This window comes from Platichthys flesus, chromosome 18 (genome assembly GCF_949316205.1).
Source record: "Platichthys flesus chromosome 18, fPlaFle2.1, whole genome shotgun sequence".
Classification (NCBI taxonomy): Eukaryota; Metazoa; Chordata; class Actinopteri; order Pleuronectiformes; family Pleuronectidae; genus Platichthys; species Platichthys flesus.
In genome coordinates, this window is record NC_084962.1 from 12649310 (window position 1) to 12669412 (window position 20103).

The window sequence follows — 20103 nt, forward strand, 5'->3', positions numbered from 1 at the left end:
CAAGACTATGATGCTTATGAGTCAAGTTTTATTCACACAGACATTCACGCTATTTTGTATATAAAATAAAAAATATATTTTGCCACAGAGTACAGATGTATTGCGCTTTCTGCACAACAGCGCCATCTGGATCTGGTGGGGAAGTGCCCTACGAGTAGTTTATTACATAAACCTGTTGACTGTTTAATTCTGCTCTAAAGTTGGGCATTTTAACATAGGAGTCAATGGGACTTTCTGTTTCTTGGAGCCAGCCACAGGTGGCCGCCCAGTGAACTGCAGCGTTTTATACTTCCGTATCGGCCTCATCGCTCAGCCCAGGATGTGGCCCCTTGGTATGAACTGAACTTTGAACTAGTTCATGAGAGGTGTGAACTTGCGCAACACTGCACAAGAGGCATACAAGGTTTGAAGAATGGGTTGTTTGCAAATGACAGCATGTAAACGTTTATCATGTTTTGCTGCTTTTCACTTTTAAATGTGCAATAAAGGTTAAAGTCAGTGTTTGAGGCCGGCTGCTGCATGTGAGCCCATTACCTCCATAATACAAAAGCTATTGGCCTCTCTCTGAGTTTGAAGATACACCAGTGGCATCAAGTGGCCAAAAGAGAGAACAGACCTTGTTCTGTACCAAACTGTTGTAACATGAGCATATTGATAAAACGTAACCTATGTTGAGCCCAATTGTTTTAACATATTGGTTTGTTGACTGGAAGAAGATACGATATAGATAATGGATATTGTGTCGATGGACTAATGTACATCTGAGCAGATAGTTGTGCAAAAATGATTTTATAACAAATAACTGTAACGTACATTGCTGTGTGGCTTATGCTATGTATCAGGTGTGGAATGGGGGTCGTACACAGCTGCAAACACTCCAGCCAGTGTCTTTAAAGTGGTGTAAAGGCTTCGTCAGAGATGATCACATGAGTTGCAGCTTCTCAAGAGTGTTTTTTTAATAATTTATATAATATTATTAAGAGACATTTATCGCAGTGCATCAGACAGGTTAGGAACCATGATATCAAAAGTATAAGCAGTTGACATACTTCATACAAACAAAGATACAAAGAAAACTGACAACAGGTTTGTGAGGTTTTTTAAATGTTCCTTTATTAAACAATTAAATGGCTTAAAATATGGGATTTTCAAACCCTGAAGATATCAGACAGATATAATTAGGTGATAAGATGTAATTATCCCCTCATTGATGTGTTGATAGTCACACCAAATGGCATTTCATGGTGAAAGGAAAGGTCGACCTTTTCCAGCTTTCACCAACTGAATCCACATGCAGTGTGGACGACTACCGATCATTTAAACTCATTAATAAAAAAACATGTTGAGTCAGATAGAAAAGTGATTTAAAATTAAAATGAGCAGAGCTACATGACAGGAAATAACATGTAAATGTTGATGCTTTGTTTCTCTTCATTTTACCTTCCCGCGAGTCTTCAGCTGAGACAGCACTTTATCTACCTGCAGGAGCAGAAACCAAAACTAATACAGTTTTCACAATACTTTGGTTCAATGGATAGAGTCAACTTAAAGTTCTCAGAAATCATATTTATACAGAGTGAAAATTAAGGAAGCGATCATAAGGATAGTTTGGGTTTTCAAACCATCAAAGGAGCGTAGAGAATACACAATTACAGAACATTTATAACTATTATAAGGTATTTATAAAAAAATCTTGAGTTGATAATTACAGTGACAAATATTCAATTCTGAATTAAATCATTTTAAATGGTTAAACAATTTGCAATGACTAGGGATATAATAAAAAAAAATCACATCAGGGCATTGTTGATTTCTAAATGTACTTTACAGGTTTTATTATGCATTTAGGACTTTTTGTAGCTGCCCAATTTTGTGATTAATAGAACTGCTAATATCATAAAGCACTATGGTTGTTTTTTTATTTACTATAAATTATCAGTTGTGTGTTAGTGCCACACTAAGTAAATAAATGATATTTTGGTTGGCAGCTTCCGGCTTCGATACAGAACAGAAACACTCACTGTGATGAACCAGTGAGACTGTGGCCCGTAGTGCAGCTGTGACTTGAAGCTCATCTTACTGGCTGGAGCCAGAGCGTGGAGGTGGAGGTGTGGGACGGAGCAGAACGGAGGAATATGAAAACCCATCCTGCACAGATTCAACGTGGGGTCGAAAGAACTTTGTAAATTGGAAGCAGTTCACTATAGTGACACAAAATAAAACTTTGATGATCTCAGCACAGATTCAAGATTCAATACTTTATTGTCACACAAGGCAGTTGTTTGGAATTAGCCTCAGTGTGCCCCAGACGAGACAACAATCGCAGCATAACAAAAGACAAGAAAATAAACAAACCACCCCATCCCATAAAAACCCAACATGCATCTGTGGAACTTGTGGAAATAGAATAGGATGTCCAGAGAGTAAAAGCTACGTGTCAAATACTGAGCACAGTAAAATTCAGTGGTAGTTATTGCTTTGGGTTTGTAAAGTGCTGATGCAGCATCGAGGAGCCATTTATTGATTTGATGGTAGAGACGTGGGGAGAGGATTCACCTGACGTCATCCAGGTCCCCGACTTTATTCTTCTCCAGTATCCTCCACCCCATGTTTTCCATCTGCTCCACTATCAACAAACACAGCAAATATGGCCCATTCATACAAACTAATAAATAATCAAAAAGAGAGTAAAATGATCATCTTGTACACTTTTGCTTTTTAGTAGAAACTTGATATTGATTCAGTGTCTGTATAAGCTAGAACCGCCACTGACCTAGCGGGACGTCGGTTCCCTGCAGAGCTTTACAGTTGTCGATGTGCATCCTGGGAACGATGAGGTAGTGATGAGTGGCTCCAGGCTTCACGTCCCGGAAACAGAGCAGCTGCTCGTCCTGCTCGGGGACAGACGTTGTGAGGGTGGGTCCAGATGTTGTGGAGCGTGTCAGTAAGTTGTCGGCAGTGTCTGTACTTACACTCAGCAGGATCTCTGTGTCCGTGTCGGTGTCCCTGATGCGGCAGAAGGCACAGACGTCCTCCTCAGACTCCATGACTGGTTTTTAAAAGTCTGATTGTTCACTCAGGTCGAAGTGAATCAGCTGGGCGTGTCTGTTGCTGCTGTGACGTCAGCGGAAATACAGGCCATAGAGCCTGTCCACGGCTGCGTTTATGGACACCACGTAAAATCAAACTTCTGAGTTCCAAACAATGTCAGACATCAAGAAGATGTTTACACCCGCAGCTTTTTGCCTCATTGAACCTTTCTCACCAAAACTATTTCAAATGACCGTATGCATACGTGGTGCATCCTGTATTCTTAAATAATCTGTGTTCCATAAAAACCATACAACAAACAGGTAGAAATACAGTAATAAACGTTCTTTAATCATCTTTAAATGCCTTTCAGCTTTCCGCAGTGGTGAAGAATGTTTCCGTAGCTCTTTGCATAGATCTTCTTCCTGCAAAGAAAAATTAATTTACTCAACCACAGCCTAGAAAGATAAATACAGACATAGGCTGAAGTTACTGAATATAGCCCAGTATCTGCATTTACGTAACGTTGGCCTAGCATTTATTATCATCTTTATTATCATCAGTACTATTATTACTAATAACCATTTTTTAATCATGCTTTGTTATTGTTTCCATGAGAAATACAGCAACCTCAAACATAGCAGGTATGCTAATGAGTACATATATGGAAGTCAAATTGTTCAAAAAACCTAACAAACAAAAAGTATAAAATACATACACACACGTATAAATGGGTTTGTAAATTTGCACAACCCATTTCCGGGAGTGTGTACTCACGGCAATAAAAGAGCTGGTCCCTGGTATGAATTTATAAATCATGTCGTCTGAGATTTGGCTGCTGGGGGCGAGCACGTGGAGGTGGAGGTGAGCCACTGAGATGTAGGGCGGTACGTGGAAACCCAGCCTGCGAAGCCGAACACATCAGCATGGTTATCAGCAAATTGACGAGCAAGTCAAAGTGCAGCTTTTAAGATTCCAGAGGAGGAATGAAAAACCTCAGCAGAGAGCAGACTTTGAATTTCAGTCAAATTTCCAAAGTTTCACTCATACAGATTAAATTCGTTTTGAGTTTAAAGGTTCATCATGCATTTAAAGGTATCATATTCATCTAAAATACGTAAAGCAAAAGTATGTATTCACCCTTTGTGTTCATTTGGAATGAAGTAACACACACACTCTAGCTGTCTCCACCCACCTTGTGTCCGTCATATCAGTGATCCCTTGGTCTCGAAGTACATTTCTCCCCATTTCAGCCATCCTCTCAACTGTTGGAGACAGGACTCGTCAGTAAAGCTCTGATTAGACAGGATCATATTAACCTGGTATGAGCCTTTCACAGACAGTGGTACCGGCCTCTATGTTTGTCAATATGTACCAATATCCATTCTTTCATTTAAAAGAATGAACATCGCAGAAAAGATGTACAATTATGTTTAAATTTCACAGAAAAAATATATTTATTTTCTTAATTAAAATTCCCTCCTGTTATCCAAAGAGGGGATGGACCAAATTAGCTGACATGACACAGAATTTTTTTTTTTATATGTAGGTATCTGTTTATGTAGCTGTAATTGTGTAATAAATTTGTTTCTTTACAGTTATTAATGTTAAACTTTATGGTTAAAATAATAACATGTTTACATTATTTATTTGCCATCAAACATTTTTTGAGAAACAAAACAAAACAAAATCCTGGATCAGTTCCTTCATCCACATCCACACTAAATGTAATGACTTCTTCTCAGGCCCCATTCTCATCTGTTTAGCAGATTTAGTCTCACCCGTCAACAAATTAAAAAAAAAACACAAACAAACAAACAGATTATAGTTAACTGACTGAAGCCGATGTGTCCGCTGTCCATCGACAAGTAGCTGTGGATGTGCTGTCTGGGTACAACTAGGTAGTGGTGAGGAGCAGCAGGGTAAATGTCCCTGAAACACACCATCCACTTGTTCTGTGAATGTAGACACACACACACACACACACACACACACACACACACACACACACACACACACATACATACACATACACATACACACATACAAAATCAGTATCCCATCTGTAATTTTATCACTTCCTGGGTACTTACCACAAGAGGAACTAACTTGTATAACCTGCGTGAGACGGTGAATTTCAAATAAAATAAAACTGTTATAACGATAATCATTCTCTACTGGTGAAGAATGTAAAACCACTACCTTCGCTCAGGAGCAAAAATCTATCTTAAAACATAAAAAAATGACATTTATCCTGATATTAATCAATATCGATGGATGTTTATCTTGACATAATATAGTCTGTAGTTTTAATCACACGTTTAGCTTCTATAGACTAATATGACATAACATATGAGTTAGGGTTTTTAATCAATAAACAACTTCACTTTCTATTCACACTGCGGATGATTACTTGTCCAAACCTGTGTCACGATGAAAGCTTTGTCACTTTACTTGGATCTAAAAAGTTCGTACCTCTGAGATAATTTCCGTTTCTCTGTCCTGATTGTTGGCGATTAAACAGAAAACACAGGTTTCAGCGACAGTGTCCGATTCTCCACTCGCCATGTTCCGTCCATAGACTGTATATATAAAGGTTCCGTCCAGGAAACACAGCGGACGAAGATCGTCTATGTCTGCGAAGATGGATGAAAGTCATATCAAACAGTGGTTGTGGAGGTTTCAGCTCAGTGACACTTGTTACTTTAATGAAATATAAATTTTAGAAGCAAACAAGTTCAGTCTACGTTGATAAAATTAAACTTTTTATTGGTATTAACTGTCAGTTACCAAAAAGCTGGTGTATGACTCACAAATTACGATAAAGAATAGTAAACAAATCAAGATGAAGATAGCATCCACCCATAGATCTAGTTATTTATTTACTAATTTACTTTCTCTGAATTGCTTTCACTTTGATATCTAACTTTTTATAATTGCTTCTTTATTCCTCTTCCTCTTAGTTCTATTCATCATTTAGGCACATATCTTATTAATACATTCGATCTTTCACCTTTTTACTTCTTACCTGCTTTTGGTGTTTCCTTCTTTCAAATGCATTACCTCAGTTCTTGTTAATGTTGTTTTGTTTTGATAGTTTTATATCTCTACGTCTATACAAATTATTAACAGTCAAATTTTTTACATATACAAATACAAAGTACAAAAACCTGAATTTTTCATGCAAGTTTATTTGACAGGTTAACAAAAGCCGATATTGATTTAAAACTACAAACTTTGGAACTACAAAAACATAAATATATATAAGGCCACTATGTAAGGTTCAATACAATTTACTGTAATTAAAAAAAACTGAAAAACAAATATAGGAAACAAAAGTTAAATAAAAACACAACCCATTATGGTATTTGGATATATTTAAATTTATTTAGGTTTAAATGTGGTTGCAATAACAACACAATAAATAGATCCATAGTGATATCACAGTACACAGCAGTTTTGGATTCACAAGAAATAATACTTACTGAGCATTCACAGTAACAACACTGAATGGCTACAGACAGCACAGCTCATTTTCACATGAAGCGATAATTGGCGTTAGTGGATAACATGGCCGGGGGGCTAGACATTTGCAGAATTGAATGTTCATGCGCTACAAGCCTGTTTCATGTGCACAGGATATAAATGAACATTTCATTTCCATGTGAGTAGATGTGGATTCTGAGTTAGTGGCATAACCAAGTGCAAACCCAACCCCAAAAAAAACAGATGATCCCCTTTTCCACACCGACCAGTGATTGGACAGGCAGCTTCCCTTGTGTTGTGGTGATTAAACAACATTCAGTAACAAATTATACATCAGAAATGCTCAATTACACAGGCCCACAACACAGCATGGAGGGGAAATTTGTCCTGTAGTGCAAAAGTTAAAAGTTTACTGGCTGCAACTCTCTCAACAACGACCATTAAAAACAAATCTAAGAGATAAAAACATGACTATCTAGTGCTTGTCGTGTCCAATCAGAGACAGAGAAGTGGAGCGGTACATTTTTATAAAAAGTAGAACCATTAAAAAAAAAAAAAATCATTCATCAACACAATGTATAAAATAATATGTAAAAAATAAAATCGAGAATATTTTAAAAAATAAGACAAACTAACAACACATGAAATTTAAAAAAGAAATCGATTTGGTCATCACAAAAACCCAATCCTGGCTTCATCGCTTGTTTCGAATCGCCCAGGGGAATGAAAAGTTTATTTGTAGCAATGAGAAGAATGCAATGACTCATTCTCATTCGGTTAATCTAAAAAACTAAAGAGCTTCTGAGGAAGTGCAACTCACTGTCGTAAGCATTCAGCGAAATTCCCAATATTAAAACTACATTATATAGCAGAGGATCCAAAAATCCTTCCTGGCATTTTCCACTTTCCTTCAAAATTCAAGTTCATTTTGGCATAAAAAAAAAAGAGGAAAAAAAACGTCAACCTTTATCTCTGCACAAAGCTACAGTAATTAGGGATCATCTTATTCTTTCACACAAGCTGAGAATCAGCTCTTTTTGGATTAGCCTCACCAGCAGCTTTCCTCTTCCTTCTCTCCTCATCAGATTATGTTTGGAGACAGAAAGCAAGCTGGGAAAGCAGGGGCCTGCTACTCACATCTAAGGCAGCTTTTTTCACACACTTCCACCTCTGAAGGAAGGAGGGACGAACCAGACATTGAATGAGACCGACCCCCCTGCAGGTCAAACCCATTCTCAGTCAACTCGGAAACTCGGCAGGCAGCTTTCGGTCCTCGCTCGCAGAACATTTAGTGTCATTGTGGAGCAGCTGGGTTTCTCCTCCAAGCGGCGCGTATAAGACTCGGAGGAGGAGGGGGTGGTGTCTGAAGGTTTGAGGTCGTGGAGCGCAGCGTGAATGTTGATGTGCCTGGAACGGAGAAGGTGACACTACTCAAACGTCCAGACCTCCAAACTGTGGATGCTGAAGTCCTGCTGAGCTGAGAGTGGCTGATTGTTGAAGGTGGCACATTTGGTGGAGGCCCCTCGGTACAGCTCGGCATCAAGCCACAGACCCAGCTGGCCCCTGCAGAAACAAGTGTAAGACAAAGTTGTTACTTACTTAATGAGAAATTCAAATTACGGAATAACTTTGTTCTCAGTCACTAAAGGGAGCTGGTATCATTTCCTACTGGGCTGGTGGATCTTACCCTCCGCCTCCCATCTGCAGAGAATCAATATTGCCTTTCACAAAGTAAGAATTCTCCCCTGTCCAATGGTACACCTGAAAATAAACAGCAAAAACAGTGTCTTAGTTTTTTGTTCAAGGAATAAAGCTTAATAGCTGCTTTTTAATTACGACTTTGTTCGAACCTTGATTTCAGGACAGAAGTTGTAGAGGAAGGTCTCTCCTGTGCCGTAGCAGTGCTCGCTCACTTTGAAGGGATGAGTCGAGAACGCCCCGAATATCTGTGACAAGAGTCCGAATTATTTTAGAGTGAGAGCACTATGAAGTTGAGAAAAGAATATAAAATACATGCATAATTGTTTCAGCTATAAATTATTATCTTTTAATAACTGATTACAGGAGGTTTTAAAATTATCATGATTGCACAGGTTTTCACACATTTTTATTATACCACCACTAGGTGTCGCCAAAGTGAGAAATGGTTTATAACCTTGATACAGTTAGATTCTTCAAACTTAAAATGTTTGAGTTGCTCCGAGAGTGTGTGAGAAGTAATTATTCTGCCCTGACATGGTTTAACAATGAATTGAGAATATAAATCGCGGAATTTCTGGTTAAATATAATTTACATTTTGTTCTAATGAACGGTTCTCCCCATAGACTGTGGGAGGCATTAAAAAAGTAGCTTTTTGAGTAATCTTCACTAATGAAAAGTGTTTATTTTACATGGTCAAGTCTTTTTCAGTCCATTGATATTGACAATCTTAATCTGAACTTTTAATAACTCTCTAATGAAGTTGACGGATGAACAGTGAGGGCTAGTAAAAAGTGGCGCCTACACTAGATCTCTTCAAACACGGATCCAGAGAAAGATGAAATCAGAATGATGATCAGTGCCTGTTGCACATAACTGTTGTTCTCCTTCTCTACCATCAGCAACTGAGCCCCAGGTGGTCTATACACAGTAAATCCACGTGGACGGTATCTACCTGTCCGTCCATGTCTCTGATGACCATCAGTACCGGACTGTCCACCATCGCCAGGTTCCTGTATAGAGTCTTGAGGCTGGTCCCATGTTTCACAGTGCTGTAGGCCAGTGTCCAGGGGTAACCTTGTACACGGGCTGGCAGGCGACAGGAAAGCTGGAGAGCAAACACATTATTGTGTTTGACTAGTGTGTCGCATGTTATATTACTTGAATTTTAATAATGTTTTTTTTAAATCAATAAGTGGGTTACTCTTTCTATTTACCTTCTCGATGTGTGTGTCCTGCAGCAGGTCACTGGATTCACTGAGTATGGTCAGTGTTTCCACAGACAGGTCTCCGTCATAGCTGCCAAAACTCTGCCTGCGCTTCGCCTCATCAACAGTGATGATCTGGACGCAAAACAAGTGCATGAGTGAGTCAATATTTGAGAGAAATCATTGACAAAGACTGTATTGCAGGCTCATTAAAAAGCAGTGCATGGAAACAGATTTTTGCTGCTTTTACTCAAAATCAGCAACATATTGACCAACAGGCCGTTTCTGCCCAGCTCACCTCCCAGCTGCAAGATGCAGGGTCACTGAAGAAGTTATCGATCATGTCCAGCTCGTCTTTCTCCACCACAACGAAGCCCTGCTCTCGAGCCTCCTTCCCATACACATCTGGAGACCACTGCACAAAGAACGCGTACAGGTGGTCCACTCTGAAACACACATACACACACAAAACGTATACAGAGCATAAGAGAGGACAGAGAATTCAGCTGTTTTTGACATGTAGATTTTTGCAGGATTCAAAAGCAACCAGGCCACAGACATTTCATATTCTTATAGTTTTTATTAATTTAAGCCTGAGAGTGATAACTCACCTTTCTTGCGGCACAGCGAACCAATACTCCGGCTGCTTTCCACGGCTGCCAAAGGAATGGGCAGGACCAGATGTCATCCCAATAGCGAAGGACTTCCTCATTGGCTTTCCCACTTTGAAGCAGAGGAACATGGGAGGGTTTTTACTCTTCTCCTCTGATGAAAAAAGCATGTCTTTAGAGAATAAGAGAAAAGTCGGTTAGTTTCAGGCCACACTGTCACAGTGACTTATATCATACTACCACCAGGAGTCAGCAAAGTCACCAGGATCCACCTTGAAAAAAGAACCACAGGAACTGTGGTTATCTACTCATGGATTAAATATCTGTATTATAATTCCTACCTTCTATTGGAGCCTGCATCCGTGCCATCAACCACGACTTGACCTCTGCTTCATAGCTTTTCTTCCGTCTCTCCTCCTCACCGAGTTCAGCCCCCTCAGCTGGTCTGTCTGGACCCGAGCTCCTAGAACCCTCTGCAGCCTCGGTCAGACTCAGCCTGCTGCTTTGGTCCACCGCTGTGCTGAGTTTTTCATCATCTACACTGTTTAGCAGCTCCTCTGTCCCTTGAGGTTTTGTATCTTTGGTTTCGGTAGCCTCTTGGTTTGAAGGTTTATCAAGCAGGTCCCCCTGTTTTTCAGTCTCTGAGGAGGATTGTATGGACTCTCCATCCTCGAGGGAGCCATTCTGAGCTACACCTTCATCCTCTTCATCATCAAGTTTCCCTTTAGTTTGAGCCATCACCGGCTTGTCTTCAGAATCTCCTCGGTCGGAGCAGCCGGGTCCTCTCAGTTTCTGTTGGTCCCCACTGACAGCCCTGGATGTTCTGGAGGACGTTCCCTCAGCTTCTTCAGTGCTTCCATTGACTGTCTGCTCCAACTCTGTGAATCCTTCATCTGACGGAGACTTTTCTGTCTCATCTCCTTCTCCACTCACTGGGAATGAGAAGATGAATCAAGCTTTTTTTAAGGTCAAAACTAATAAAAACACAGAAGACGAAATGTTGTTAAAAGACGTAACCCATAAAAACTATCATTTTGGGAACTGGTTGACGTGATATTACCAGTGTCGGAGATCGTTGATTCAATCTCGTCCAGGACGATTGGTCGCTTTGGATCCAGAGCTTCGTACCGGCTGAAGGGGTTCAGTTCCCTCTCTGACAGCAGATGCTCCCACTCACCGGGCCTGTACACAGGACACAGATCCTGGGGTCGGTCTCTGTGGGGTCACCGGGCACCACACACACCGCACAGCAAACGAGGGATGGAAATGAAAAGAGAAAAAACACAAAAAGGGGGACAGGTCCAACAGAAATTAAAAATGACCAAAATGATGAAGAACTCAAAGAAAACAAAATGAACAAATATGATGACCGACAGCAAATAATTGAAAACAAATGGAGTGAAATAACAAGTAGAATCAGAGAGCTTTTTTTTTTAACTTGGATCTCTCTCTGGACACGATGCATCATAAAAAGATAAGTGGTGGTAAAGAGGAAAGTGTGAAAAGTTCCAGAAATCAAAAGGGGTTTGATACAAACAGTTGGAAAAGAAAGGTTAGGGTTAGCGGGCTCTTACGATGGCAGGGCATCTTTCAGCTTCATGCGTGACACGTCGTTGTACAGCGCAACAGAGACGACCTCCTCCATGGGGCAGATGAGGCCGTACTCCTCGCAGCCGTGCTCGATCACCAGGGGGTCCGACTTGTGGGGGTCGAACATGATGTTGTTGGGTGTCACAATCAGCACACCCCCCACCACCCCCTACAACACACAGATCCGTGGTCAATAATTACCAAAATAAAAGAGTAATTCCTCCTGGGAAAGATTTGAATTAGGTCGATATATTTATCATCAATCGATTCACATACTAACACGCATAAGGTTTGTATTAGTTGATCAAATTCAAAAGATAAGGTTAAACTTAATCACAAGATAACATTATTCCTTTCACAATTTTACAAATTCTATGATCTGAGATGTATAAATCAAGGTTGGCATATTCTTTCCCACTGCAAAACCTAAATAACTAAAACATTTAACATTGATTGATTTTGTCGATCCACAAAAATGAGTTGTTTCATCAGGAGGATCAGCATCGCGGGACATCACTGTGTTTCTCAGGAGCTCACCATGCCATCAGTGAAGTACTTGCAGCTCATCTTGATGAATTTAACCGTGGACGGACTCTCGTCTTCTGAATTTGGGGAGAGCTCCCGCCGGATGGACTTCGCTGATCTAGAGTTTTTGCCATCCTGATGGACATAAAAGAAGCAACACGCAAACAGTTCAGAGATATGATGTATTTCTCTGGTAAAGCTTGTATTAAAAACATAATGACTATGTCGTTTTCCATTTTGTTTGAACCTTTTCAGTGTTGTGAAAAGACTGTTCAAGGTTGGTGGTTTTTGGGGCACTTTGTCCCTTATTGAAAGGACAGAATTTAAGCACGAGAGGGGGACAGAGAGCGGGGGAAAGTCGTGCAGTAAAGTGGGTCAAGCCACAACCTAACCTGCTGCAGCTGTGGAGGACTTCAGGCTGGTACGCAAATGTTTAACCAATCCTGAACTAAATTAATTGCTTTAATTACCTCTGATAAAGTATCTGTACCAGTATGACCTAATGTCTATGGTTTATATAAAATGTTAATGGGGCATTTTTGCAAACTAATGTTGGATAGTTTATCGTGAATATTGAGACCGATAATTCCCTGGCTCAACACTGCCACTGTAAACTACAACATAACGTTCTCAAAACAAAATAATCTGTTTTTCCACTTACATGTGACGGTTTGTCAGAGAGGCCTTGTGGGAATGTGGGCTGAGATGAGCTCTGAAACGTTGAGTCTGTTTCTGATTGGCTCTCATCAGGGACAAACAGCTTCTGTAGCGGGGACAAACAACCAACGATCAGCCAGTCAGATGGGTGAAGCAGAGACTGAAGCAGAATAACGGGGCGGCAGTGTTCTCACCTGTCCGGGGTAGACGCTGCGGGAGAAGAGCTTGTTCAGCTGGACCAGTTTGTTTGGGGTGATGTTGAACCTGAGAGCGATGCTGTTGAGCGAATCATCGGGTCCCACCTGGAACAAGACGACAAACTCCACTGAGTAAATACTACATGAACAATGACGTTTCTGTGAGTCAGTCAGAAACACGCTCAAAGTGTGATATCGGTGGAATGTTACTCACGATGAACTCCACCGTCCCCGGCGGACCCCTCTTCTCCTTCTTTGTCGGATTTTTACTTTTGCAGCCATCGTCTGAGAGACAAAACAGAATTCAAGATTTTGCAAATGGAGGATGATATCGACCCGATGATAACATTATAGGGAACTAGCTCTCAGAGGAATGCAGAACTCCACCAAAGCCCAGCAGTCCCCTTTAATTCAATCAAGCTGCACCAAATTTCCCACACTCGGATGTCAGTTACGTAAATGAACCTATTTTTCATGAAGAGCCATAAGTTGTTCTCTAAAAGTGGTGACAATCTCAGAATGTATAAGAACTGCCTCTGCTTTGTCCAGATTGACGCCAAGAATTGTATAGGTTCTTTCTTGGCGCATCACACATCACATTTTATGGAAATCAGTTCAGTAATTTTGTGTAATCCTGCTGACAGACAAATGGACAGAAACCTTACAACCTCCCTGGTGAAGGTAAAGAAGTATTCCTGAGAGAAGACTACATGTCTTCATTATGTCCCTCTCAGACTCACACTAGCATCTATTGTGTATAATCCAGGGATTTCCTTATAGCTTCACACACACACACACACAATCTGACCCTTGTAGTAGTGAGTGTGCACAGTCAGCATTTCTTCTTGCCAAGAGCAGAGGACCCGTTAGCACCACTCCCTGCTGTCTCATTACACTGCTGCTCCCCCATGGAAACAGAGGCCATGACTAAGCATCACACAACCACTCTCCTGGTCTCGATATTGTACTGAGCCTTACAGACAAGGGACACTGGCATGAACTTCATCAATGAATTTAAACTGGACTGGGACCACTAATATACAGCGAATATAGAGATAATACATATATATTTTCCTTCAGCTACAAGAATTATGTTTAAAACTGCCAATGTCTCAACTTGGATTTTCTATCATTTGATGCAGAAATTAAGGACACGATAGTGTTTGACTTGTCTTTTAACACTTGGACTCTTAGTTCTCACAGCACAGTGGTTATAATGTCGTCACGTGCTGTTAGACAACAGAGGATAAGGGTTATGTGACTTCCTGTTTGAAACTGCTGAGATTGTTTCACTGACATAATACCAACCACACCACTGTAAAGTGTTGCCTGTCCAAAAAGGAGAAGTTAAAAGGGAGAAAAACAGTTTTTTCTAAGACAACGAAATAATTATACTTTGACGAGAATACGTCTGACTTCATTATTACTTTCAGGGGTTTTACCGTGCGACCTTTGCAGCCCTGGTACTAAATAATAATTCATTAATCGTAATCAAGGTTAAAGTTTGAAAATAACTGTGATATTGATTTGAAGTCATGTCGCGCAGCCCTACCCTGTAGCTTTATAAGTATATGAATTCAATTACAAGCTTCAGGGTGAGGTCAGTTTACTCAACTTGCCATTTATTACCTCCATGGCAGAAGTTATGTTCTCTTGAAAAGTGGCGAAAGGATGAACCATGGTTAATAAAATAACCCTTTAAATTTGGACCAGACAATGGAGGTGGATCCAGGAATTTTCCATCACTTTCTTCGACATTGCACGATGTCTTGTTTTTGTTTTTTGGAGATTTCACAATTTCCCCATGGAATGTTCATGGATCTGGATGAAAGAATTATGACTCATTGAGTGTGTGTAGTTTGGTGCAAATGAATTGGATTTAAGGGAACTATTGGGCCCTGATGGAGGTCTGGGCTCTACTGAGTACCATTGCATTTCAAGTTGTTTTTGTGGTGAGTTTTTGGAAGCAGGTCTTACCTGAGCTTGCGGCCGGTTTTGTTGCGGTTCTCTGCAGGTCCGTCTTCTTGACGGGGTCACCGACAAGTGGGACGCCTGGACAGGAGATGATCGCCGGGCCCTGCTCATTCACATTCTTGTCTGATTGGTTCTGCTTGAGCTGCCGCCGCCTCTTCAGCCTGATGGGACGGAGGAGGATTTGTTTACATCCACACAATATAGGATATCAAAATACAGCAATGTAGACGGACATCTGGTCACCTTTGTTTAAGCTCGTGCAGTGAGAACTCACTCACGGCTCGTATCAACATAGAATAAGAATGAACGTGTGCACATGTTTAGAATAAAAACTGCTTTCAGATCAATCTTAACCAGTTAAATGTGCTTATTGTGATCTCTAGTATACTGGGTAATGCAATGGAAAAAGAATATAGCTCCACAATGGGCTTTTTATCTGTTTTTCTCCTCTCACAATGTTGTTGCCATTCTACATAGATTTTTCAATACACCATTATCTTCAATCACCAGGCTCCACATGCTTGTTTACTGTCTAAAGTGTAACAGACTCCAGTTGTGAGTTTAAATCTTCTGTCCAAGTTCTGATGTTGTTACAACATTGTGCTTTTTTTTCTCTCTTTTCTTTGCAGAGTCAGCTGTATTTTCCTCCCTGACTCCCCCCCCTCCTGTTTAATCATTGTTAGGTAAGGAGAATTATGTAATGGCGTCTCCAGACCCTGTTGAGGTTCACCGAGGGGGGAACACTGCAGTGCAGGGGCGGTGGAACTACATTCTAGTGGTGCACTTAAGAATATTGCACCCTCTGTGAGACCCACTGAAACCTTGAGTGTGGATGCGAGTACGCTCGGTTGAGATAGACCCAAATTGCTGTATCAGAGGCTGTGAGTGGCAGGTGGTGGTGAAGAAGAAAAGAAAAGTGTCTGAAGTGTTTGTGAGCCTTAATGGAGCAGCAGCACTGGGTCGATAAGGCTGCAGACAGACAGAGCTCGGGCCTCTCCCACTGCCTCAGGTCAGTCTCCCACTTTAACGGATGCGACGCACATCTGGCAGCGAGCTCAAGAATCTGCAGATGCATTCCCAAACGCGGCATTCTGTTTCACTGCAGGGGAAATTTCTGAGAGTCTCCCAAATCACGCTCTCCTTACTCACTGTTCTACCTGAACCTTAACCGTTCCTGGCATAATGATTCATTAGGAGGGGACACATCATCCCAGTAAAACACACAATTTGAAAAGGCACCACTTCACTATCTGATTAACAAAAGAGTGAAGTTACATGACAAAGTTCCAGATACCTTTTGAAATTCTGCTCCAGAAACAAAATTATTATAGATTTCGTTTCGTGTTATATGGTGGAGGGATAAGATTTATGCCGGTGACATTTTTTAAATGTCACAAAATCACCATCGCAGATTCCCAAGTACACTGTCATCCAGACTGGGACACACCATGACAGATTAACTGTTGTTTTGAGGCCGTTCCTTTTCTGTATTGCAGCATTTATTTTACACCCGTATTTGTAATGGCACACACCAGGCTTCATGGTGGAACATCTCAGATTGAAAATACTGATAAGTGTGACGAGACACAGTTTTGGATTTGCTCTTTGTTTCAGCGTCTCCTTCATATCTTGTGATGAACAATGGCCACGCTCACGTGTGATTTTTCTCAACAGCCTTTAAGCCGTCACTAGTGAAATCACCACGGCAACAAATACATCATACGCAGGGACTCTGTGTCTCCGAGTACCCTCATCCTTATCAAAGTGTGTGTGTTGAGTGTGTGTGTGTCTGCAATCTGCTCTTAACAAATGTAAAGCTGCAACATATTCTTTCAATTCATAATATTGGCCGTAGCCTTATGACTTTGTGTTCTGATGTAGTTCTTTCTGGATATCAATGCATTGAATGTGAAATCACTTGTTTTATTTTACACTCATCTTTAGTTCTGATGTTCTTTGTAAAACAATATTAATATTTTGACTTTCAGTCGTTTGAAACAATGAACCTTGTAAAAATTAAATTAAGTTCAGATAAGTCTCATATGTCTTATACAATATATATGTGCCTCTAAATGACCTTTTTTCCACATGTCAGGAAGCAAGGCACCATATGTTGCTAGCAGCAGTCAGGCTACATGTTAAAGCAGTAGCTGTGGTGTGAGATAAGCTTTATTTTCCTTCCTGACACATCCTCTCTGTCCATACAGGCACAACATGGCTGTCTTTAAAACAGCAGAGGTCTGCAGAAATCTCATGTGGTCAGCTATGGTTCTACGGTTGTTCTGCTGCTCACTTCCACAGTTTGGCCCCATTTTCTTTGTCGGAATCCTGAATCCTATTAAAATCGAATACACTGCTGATCTAATAATCAGAGGGGGCGATGAAATTACAAAGTCACTTCCTTCCATAATGGAATATTTCTAGCACAAGCCAATGAAATTAGGGAAATAGACACAAGACATATTGCAGGTTTGTAGCTGCCTGTCATGGCAGCCTGAGCCAGAAACCTGAGACATAATAAGAAAGACTGAAGCCCATTAGGCTGCACCACTCACAACATCCATCAAGTCCATTGTCAACATCTTTGCTACTGCAGCATATTCACCTAATGCTTTTCCACTCATTTACTTGTGTGTCCAGTTTTGGCAACATTTCATTCCTTTACCTAGATGCTTTTTAAAGGAGAAACCCCACCCATTTGAAAGCCTAAAAACCAACTGGTCAGGTCAAGACAGGATGGATAAAAATCAGGCAGATTTTTAGACACCTTCGAATCATATCGCATTAAAGACCACCACTAAATCCTGTTCATCCTCTGTCACTCGTCACCTGCAGCAGGTCATTCGTGCAGACGTCAGAGAGATTGTGCTTTCTCCTCCGTCTACACACCGGAGCTGTGACAAGCCTCTTTCCACACTCAGTCCCCGCTCTCGTGTTTCACAACTCCACAGAGATCCAGTTTTAAGGTCAGCGCCGTCCCAGTGGGTCGTGACATGTGAGTGGAACACTGACGCAGGAGGAATCGAGGCTGTATGAAGTGGGTGCAGCTAAGAGACGTGCAGGCGACTTAATAGCCCGTCCATGATTCAAAAACACGGAAATTACTAATGAGTTAATGCACCTCGACAACAGGACGTCAAGGCACTAATGAGAGTGCAGCACAATGGGGGGGAAAAAGTATCGCTTCAAAAAGCACTGCACAAAGAAAGGATCTTTTATAGAAAGATTTTAGACTCAACACTTCACCACGTAATCTATGGGCTAAGAAATAAATACCAAAATTTGACAAAAACAGTCTTTCCACTAGATTTATTAGATATTCAATGTGCATGCCCACGTACACTAATGTTACTAGCAAATTGGCAATACTGCTATCGGTGCAAATGTTACTGCTGATCTACTTCTCATGCCTCCCCCACACTTATCTCTGTCAGACATTTTGTTTTTGTACAAATACATTAAACATTGATGCACCTCTCCATTTCTGCTAGTCACGGTCTTTCCTCGTGAATGTTGTAAATGTTTTTATTGATGTCCTCTGTTGCACTCTGCAGAGGGATTCCTCCCTCACTTGCAGCTCTCTCTGATAGTTCTGGCTTTTTTCCCCCTAGCTGTTACTTTTTTGGGGGGATAGTGTTCCCTCACTTTATTTGAGGGTTTAGTCCAGAGGATGTCATACATTGTTAAGCCCTATGAGACAAATTTGGGTTTGTGAATATGGAACATACAAGTAAAATCTGATTGATTGATTGATTAATTGATTATGGTATTGGGATACTTGTCAGCTGGAACTCTGATATGGTGCAATCGATTGATTGATTGATATTATTTTGCAAACAATCCCATATAATATGGTGGTTAAGAACTTATTAGGACCTACATGCCAGGACTTCACATTAGTTACATGAAAAACAAACACAATTGAAAGCAGGCGAGTGATGAAATCCAAATCAAATCCACGCACAGAAACAATCCCTTACCTGGCAAAGTATCCCGGCTTCCTGTCTCTCTTTTCCATCAGGCCAGGCTCCTAGACATGCATGCAGTCAGGTCCATCCATGCAAAAACACACACCTACCCACCCACTCTGTGTCGAGGCCAAAAATAAAAAGACACAACTTTGGGAAGATCACCACCTATTTCTTGTTCTGCAGAGGAGAGAAGCAGATGGGGGGAAGAGATTAGCAGGCTCACCAGGTGCCTCCTCCCTCAGCAACACACAATGGACTCTGCAAAAGCCCAATAAGTGACGGTGAAGCCTCATCAGCCTAAGTGGAGGGCGATGAAAAGCATGTCAGGCCGAGTCTCTTGCTGACAAAAGGCAACAGGAAGGAAAAAATGCATCCCCTTGCTGTGGAGGACAAAAACAAACACATCTGCTCCAGTTTAATGCAACAGTGAGCACGTGTTTTAAACACGGCAGTCGGTTTGTTATTGGATGTAAACACGCAGGCTACGCTATCAGCTAGCTGGTGCAACACCGGGACCGCTCGCATGTCACACGCCCCATAGGACAGTGGGCGAAAACACTTCACCCGCGTGTCACCTCGAAGTGTTGCATAACTAAATGGCTTTTACCACAGTGGGAAAGGGCTAAATCTGATTAGCCCTACCAAGCTAGCTGCAGTCAGATGGTGGCAGTTTGCAGGATCCTCAATTAGCCGGGCCATAGAGCAGTTTCCAGACTCTCCTGCACGGTCCTGATAAAAACACTAAAGTTGGTGCCAACGTGAAACCAGTCTGGGTTTAACGCTGGCGACGGCTCTCAGCAAACACACGCACGGTGAGCAAGGTCCAGTCCCCCCCAGCTGATGCTAACGCTGCTAAGCTAGCGACTTTTGTTTACAAGACAATAGCGACCTGCTGGGGATGAGGAAGACGATTTCCTACACGGCCCAACTCGCCGGATAAAATAAAGCATTCGTATAGTCTGGCGTAAGACAGATGTGGAATCCCGACGATGCATTTAAACGCTACATTCTCCGTACAAGCTGCTCAAATTGCGCACATACCTGACTTGCATCCTAGGAGGTGGACATGTAAATGAAACATCCCCTCACTGCGCCCTCTGTTGGTGGCGTGCGCTGTTAAACCAAACAGCAGCCCCCCACCTGCTTCTCTTTAGC

General features: G+C 41.3%; 3 protein-coding genes across 5 annotated transcripts; all 3 read right to left on the reverse strand.

Annotated features, from left to right (window-relative positions):
- Positions 1-1087: 1087 nt before the first annotated feature.
- On the reverse strand, positions 1088-3112 carry LOC133973826 (adenosine 5'-monophosphoramidase HINT3-like). Its single transcript, XM_062411891.1, has 5 exons — positions 2973-3112; positions 2774-2891; positions 2557-2626; positions 2022-2148; positions 1088-1479 (listed from the first exon to the last, which is right to left on the reverse strand). The coding sequence occupies exons 1-5, from the start codon at positions 3045-3047 to the stop codon at positions 1432-1434; spliced, it is 438 nt and encodes a 145-aa protein (XP_062267875.1). The 5' UTR covers positions 3048-3112; the 3' UTR covers positions 1088-1431.
- A 162-nt stretch (positions 3113-3274) lies between these two features.
- Positions 3275-5643, reverse strand: LOC133973825 (adenosine 5'-monophosphoramidase HINT3-like). Its single transcript, XM_062411890.1, has 5 exons — positions 5506-5643; positions 4868-4985; positions 4226-4295; positions 3808-3934; positions 3275-3455 (listed from the first exon to the last, which is right to left on the reverse strand). The coding sequence occupies exons 1-5, from the start codon at positions 5596-5598 to the stop codon at positions 3276-3278; spliced, it is 588 nt and encodes a 195-aa protein (XP_062267874.1). The 5' UTR covers positions 5599-5643; the 3' UTR covers position 3275.
- A 558-nt stretch (positions 5644-6201) lies between these two features.
- Positions 6202-20057, reverse strand: LOC133973404 (nuclear receptor coactivator 7). 3 transcript variants are annotated; one of them, XM_062411243.1, is made up of 17 exons: positions 19990-20057; positions 18958-19125; positions 14981-15138; positions 13218-13288; positions 13001-13108; positions 12811-12912; positions 12162-12284; positions 11609-11793; positions 11095-11249; positions 10376-10966; positions 10035-10206; positions 9722-9869; positions 9433-9558; positions 9171-9323; positions 8367-8462; positions 8204-8277; positions 6202-8079 (listed from the first exon to the last, which is right to left on the reverse strand). In XM_062411243.1, exons 2-17 carry the CDS (start codon positions 18993-18995, stop codon positions 7944-7946), a joined length of 2436 nt encoding a protein of 811 aa, XP_062267227.1. In that variant the 5' UTR covers positions 18996-19125; positions 19990-20057; the 3' UTR covers positions 6202-7943. The 3 variants fall into 3 exon arrangements, with proteins under 3 accessions (XP_062267227.1, XP_062267228.1, XP_062267226.1); XM_062411244.1 differs by lacking the exon at positions 19990-20057 and adding an exon at positions 19591-19733 and having other exon boundaries at positions 11095-11216; XM_062411242.1 differs by lacking the exon at positions 19990-20057 and adding an exon at positions 19591-19733.
- Between the last annotated feature and the right edge of the window lie 46 nt (positions 20058-20103).

Coding starts and splice junctions, on each gene's coding strand:
- LOC133973404 (XM_062411243.1), bottom strand. CDS start 18,995: ATGGAAAAGAGAGACAGGAAGCCGGGATACTTTGCCAG. Junction 9,559..9,721: donor CTGCATCTTGCAGCTGGGAG/GTGAGCTGGGCA, acceptor TTTTGCGTCCAG/ATCATCACTGTTGATGAGGC. Junction 8,080..8,203: donor CTGCAGATGGGAGGCGGAGG/GTAAGATCCACC, acceptor TTGTTTCTGCAG/GGGCCAGCTGGGTCTGTGGC.
- LOC133973826 (XM_062411891.1), bottom strand. CDS start 3,047: ATGGAGTCTGAGGAGGACGTCTGTGCCTTCTGCCGCATCAGGGACACC. Junction 2,149..2,556: donor GGGGACCTGGATGACGTCAG/GTGAATCCTCTC, acceptor GAATCTGTGCAG/GATGGGTTTTCATATTCCTC. Junction 1,480..2,021: donor AGTCTCACTGGTTCATCACA/GTGAGTGTTTCT, acceptor CTGCTCCTGCAG/GTAGATAAAGTGCTGTCTCA.
- LOC133973825 (XM_062411890.1), bottom strand. CDS start 5,598: ATGGCGAGTGGAGAATCGGACACTGTCGCTGAAACCTGTGTTTTCTGT. Junction 3,935..4,225: donor ACTGATATGACGGACACAAG/GTGGGTGGAGAC, acceptor TCGGCTTCGCAG/GCTGGGTTTCCACGTACCGC. Junction 3,456..3,807: donor GGACCAGCTCTTTTATTGCC/GTGAGTACACAC, acceptor TTTTCTTTGCAG/GAAGAAGATCTATGCAAAGA.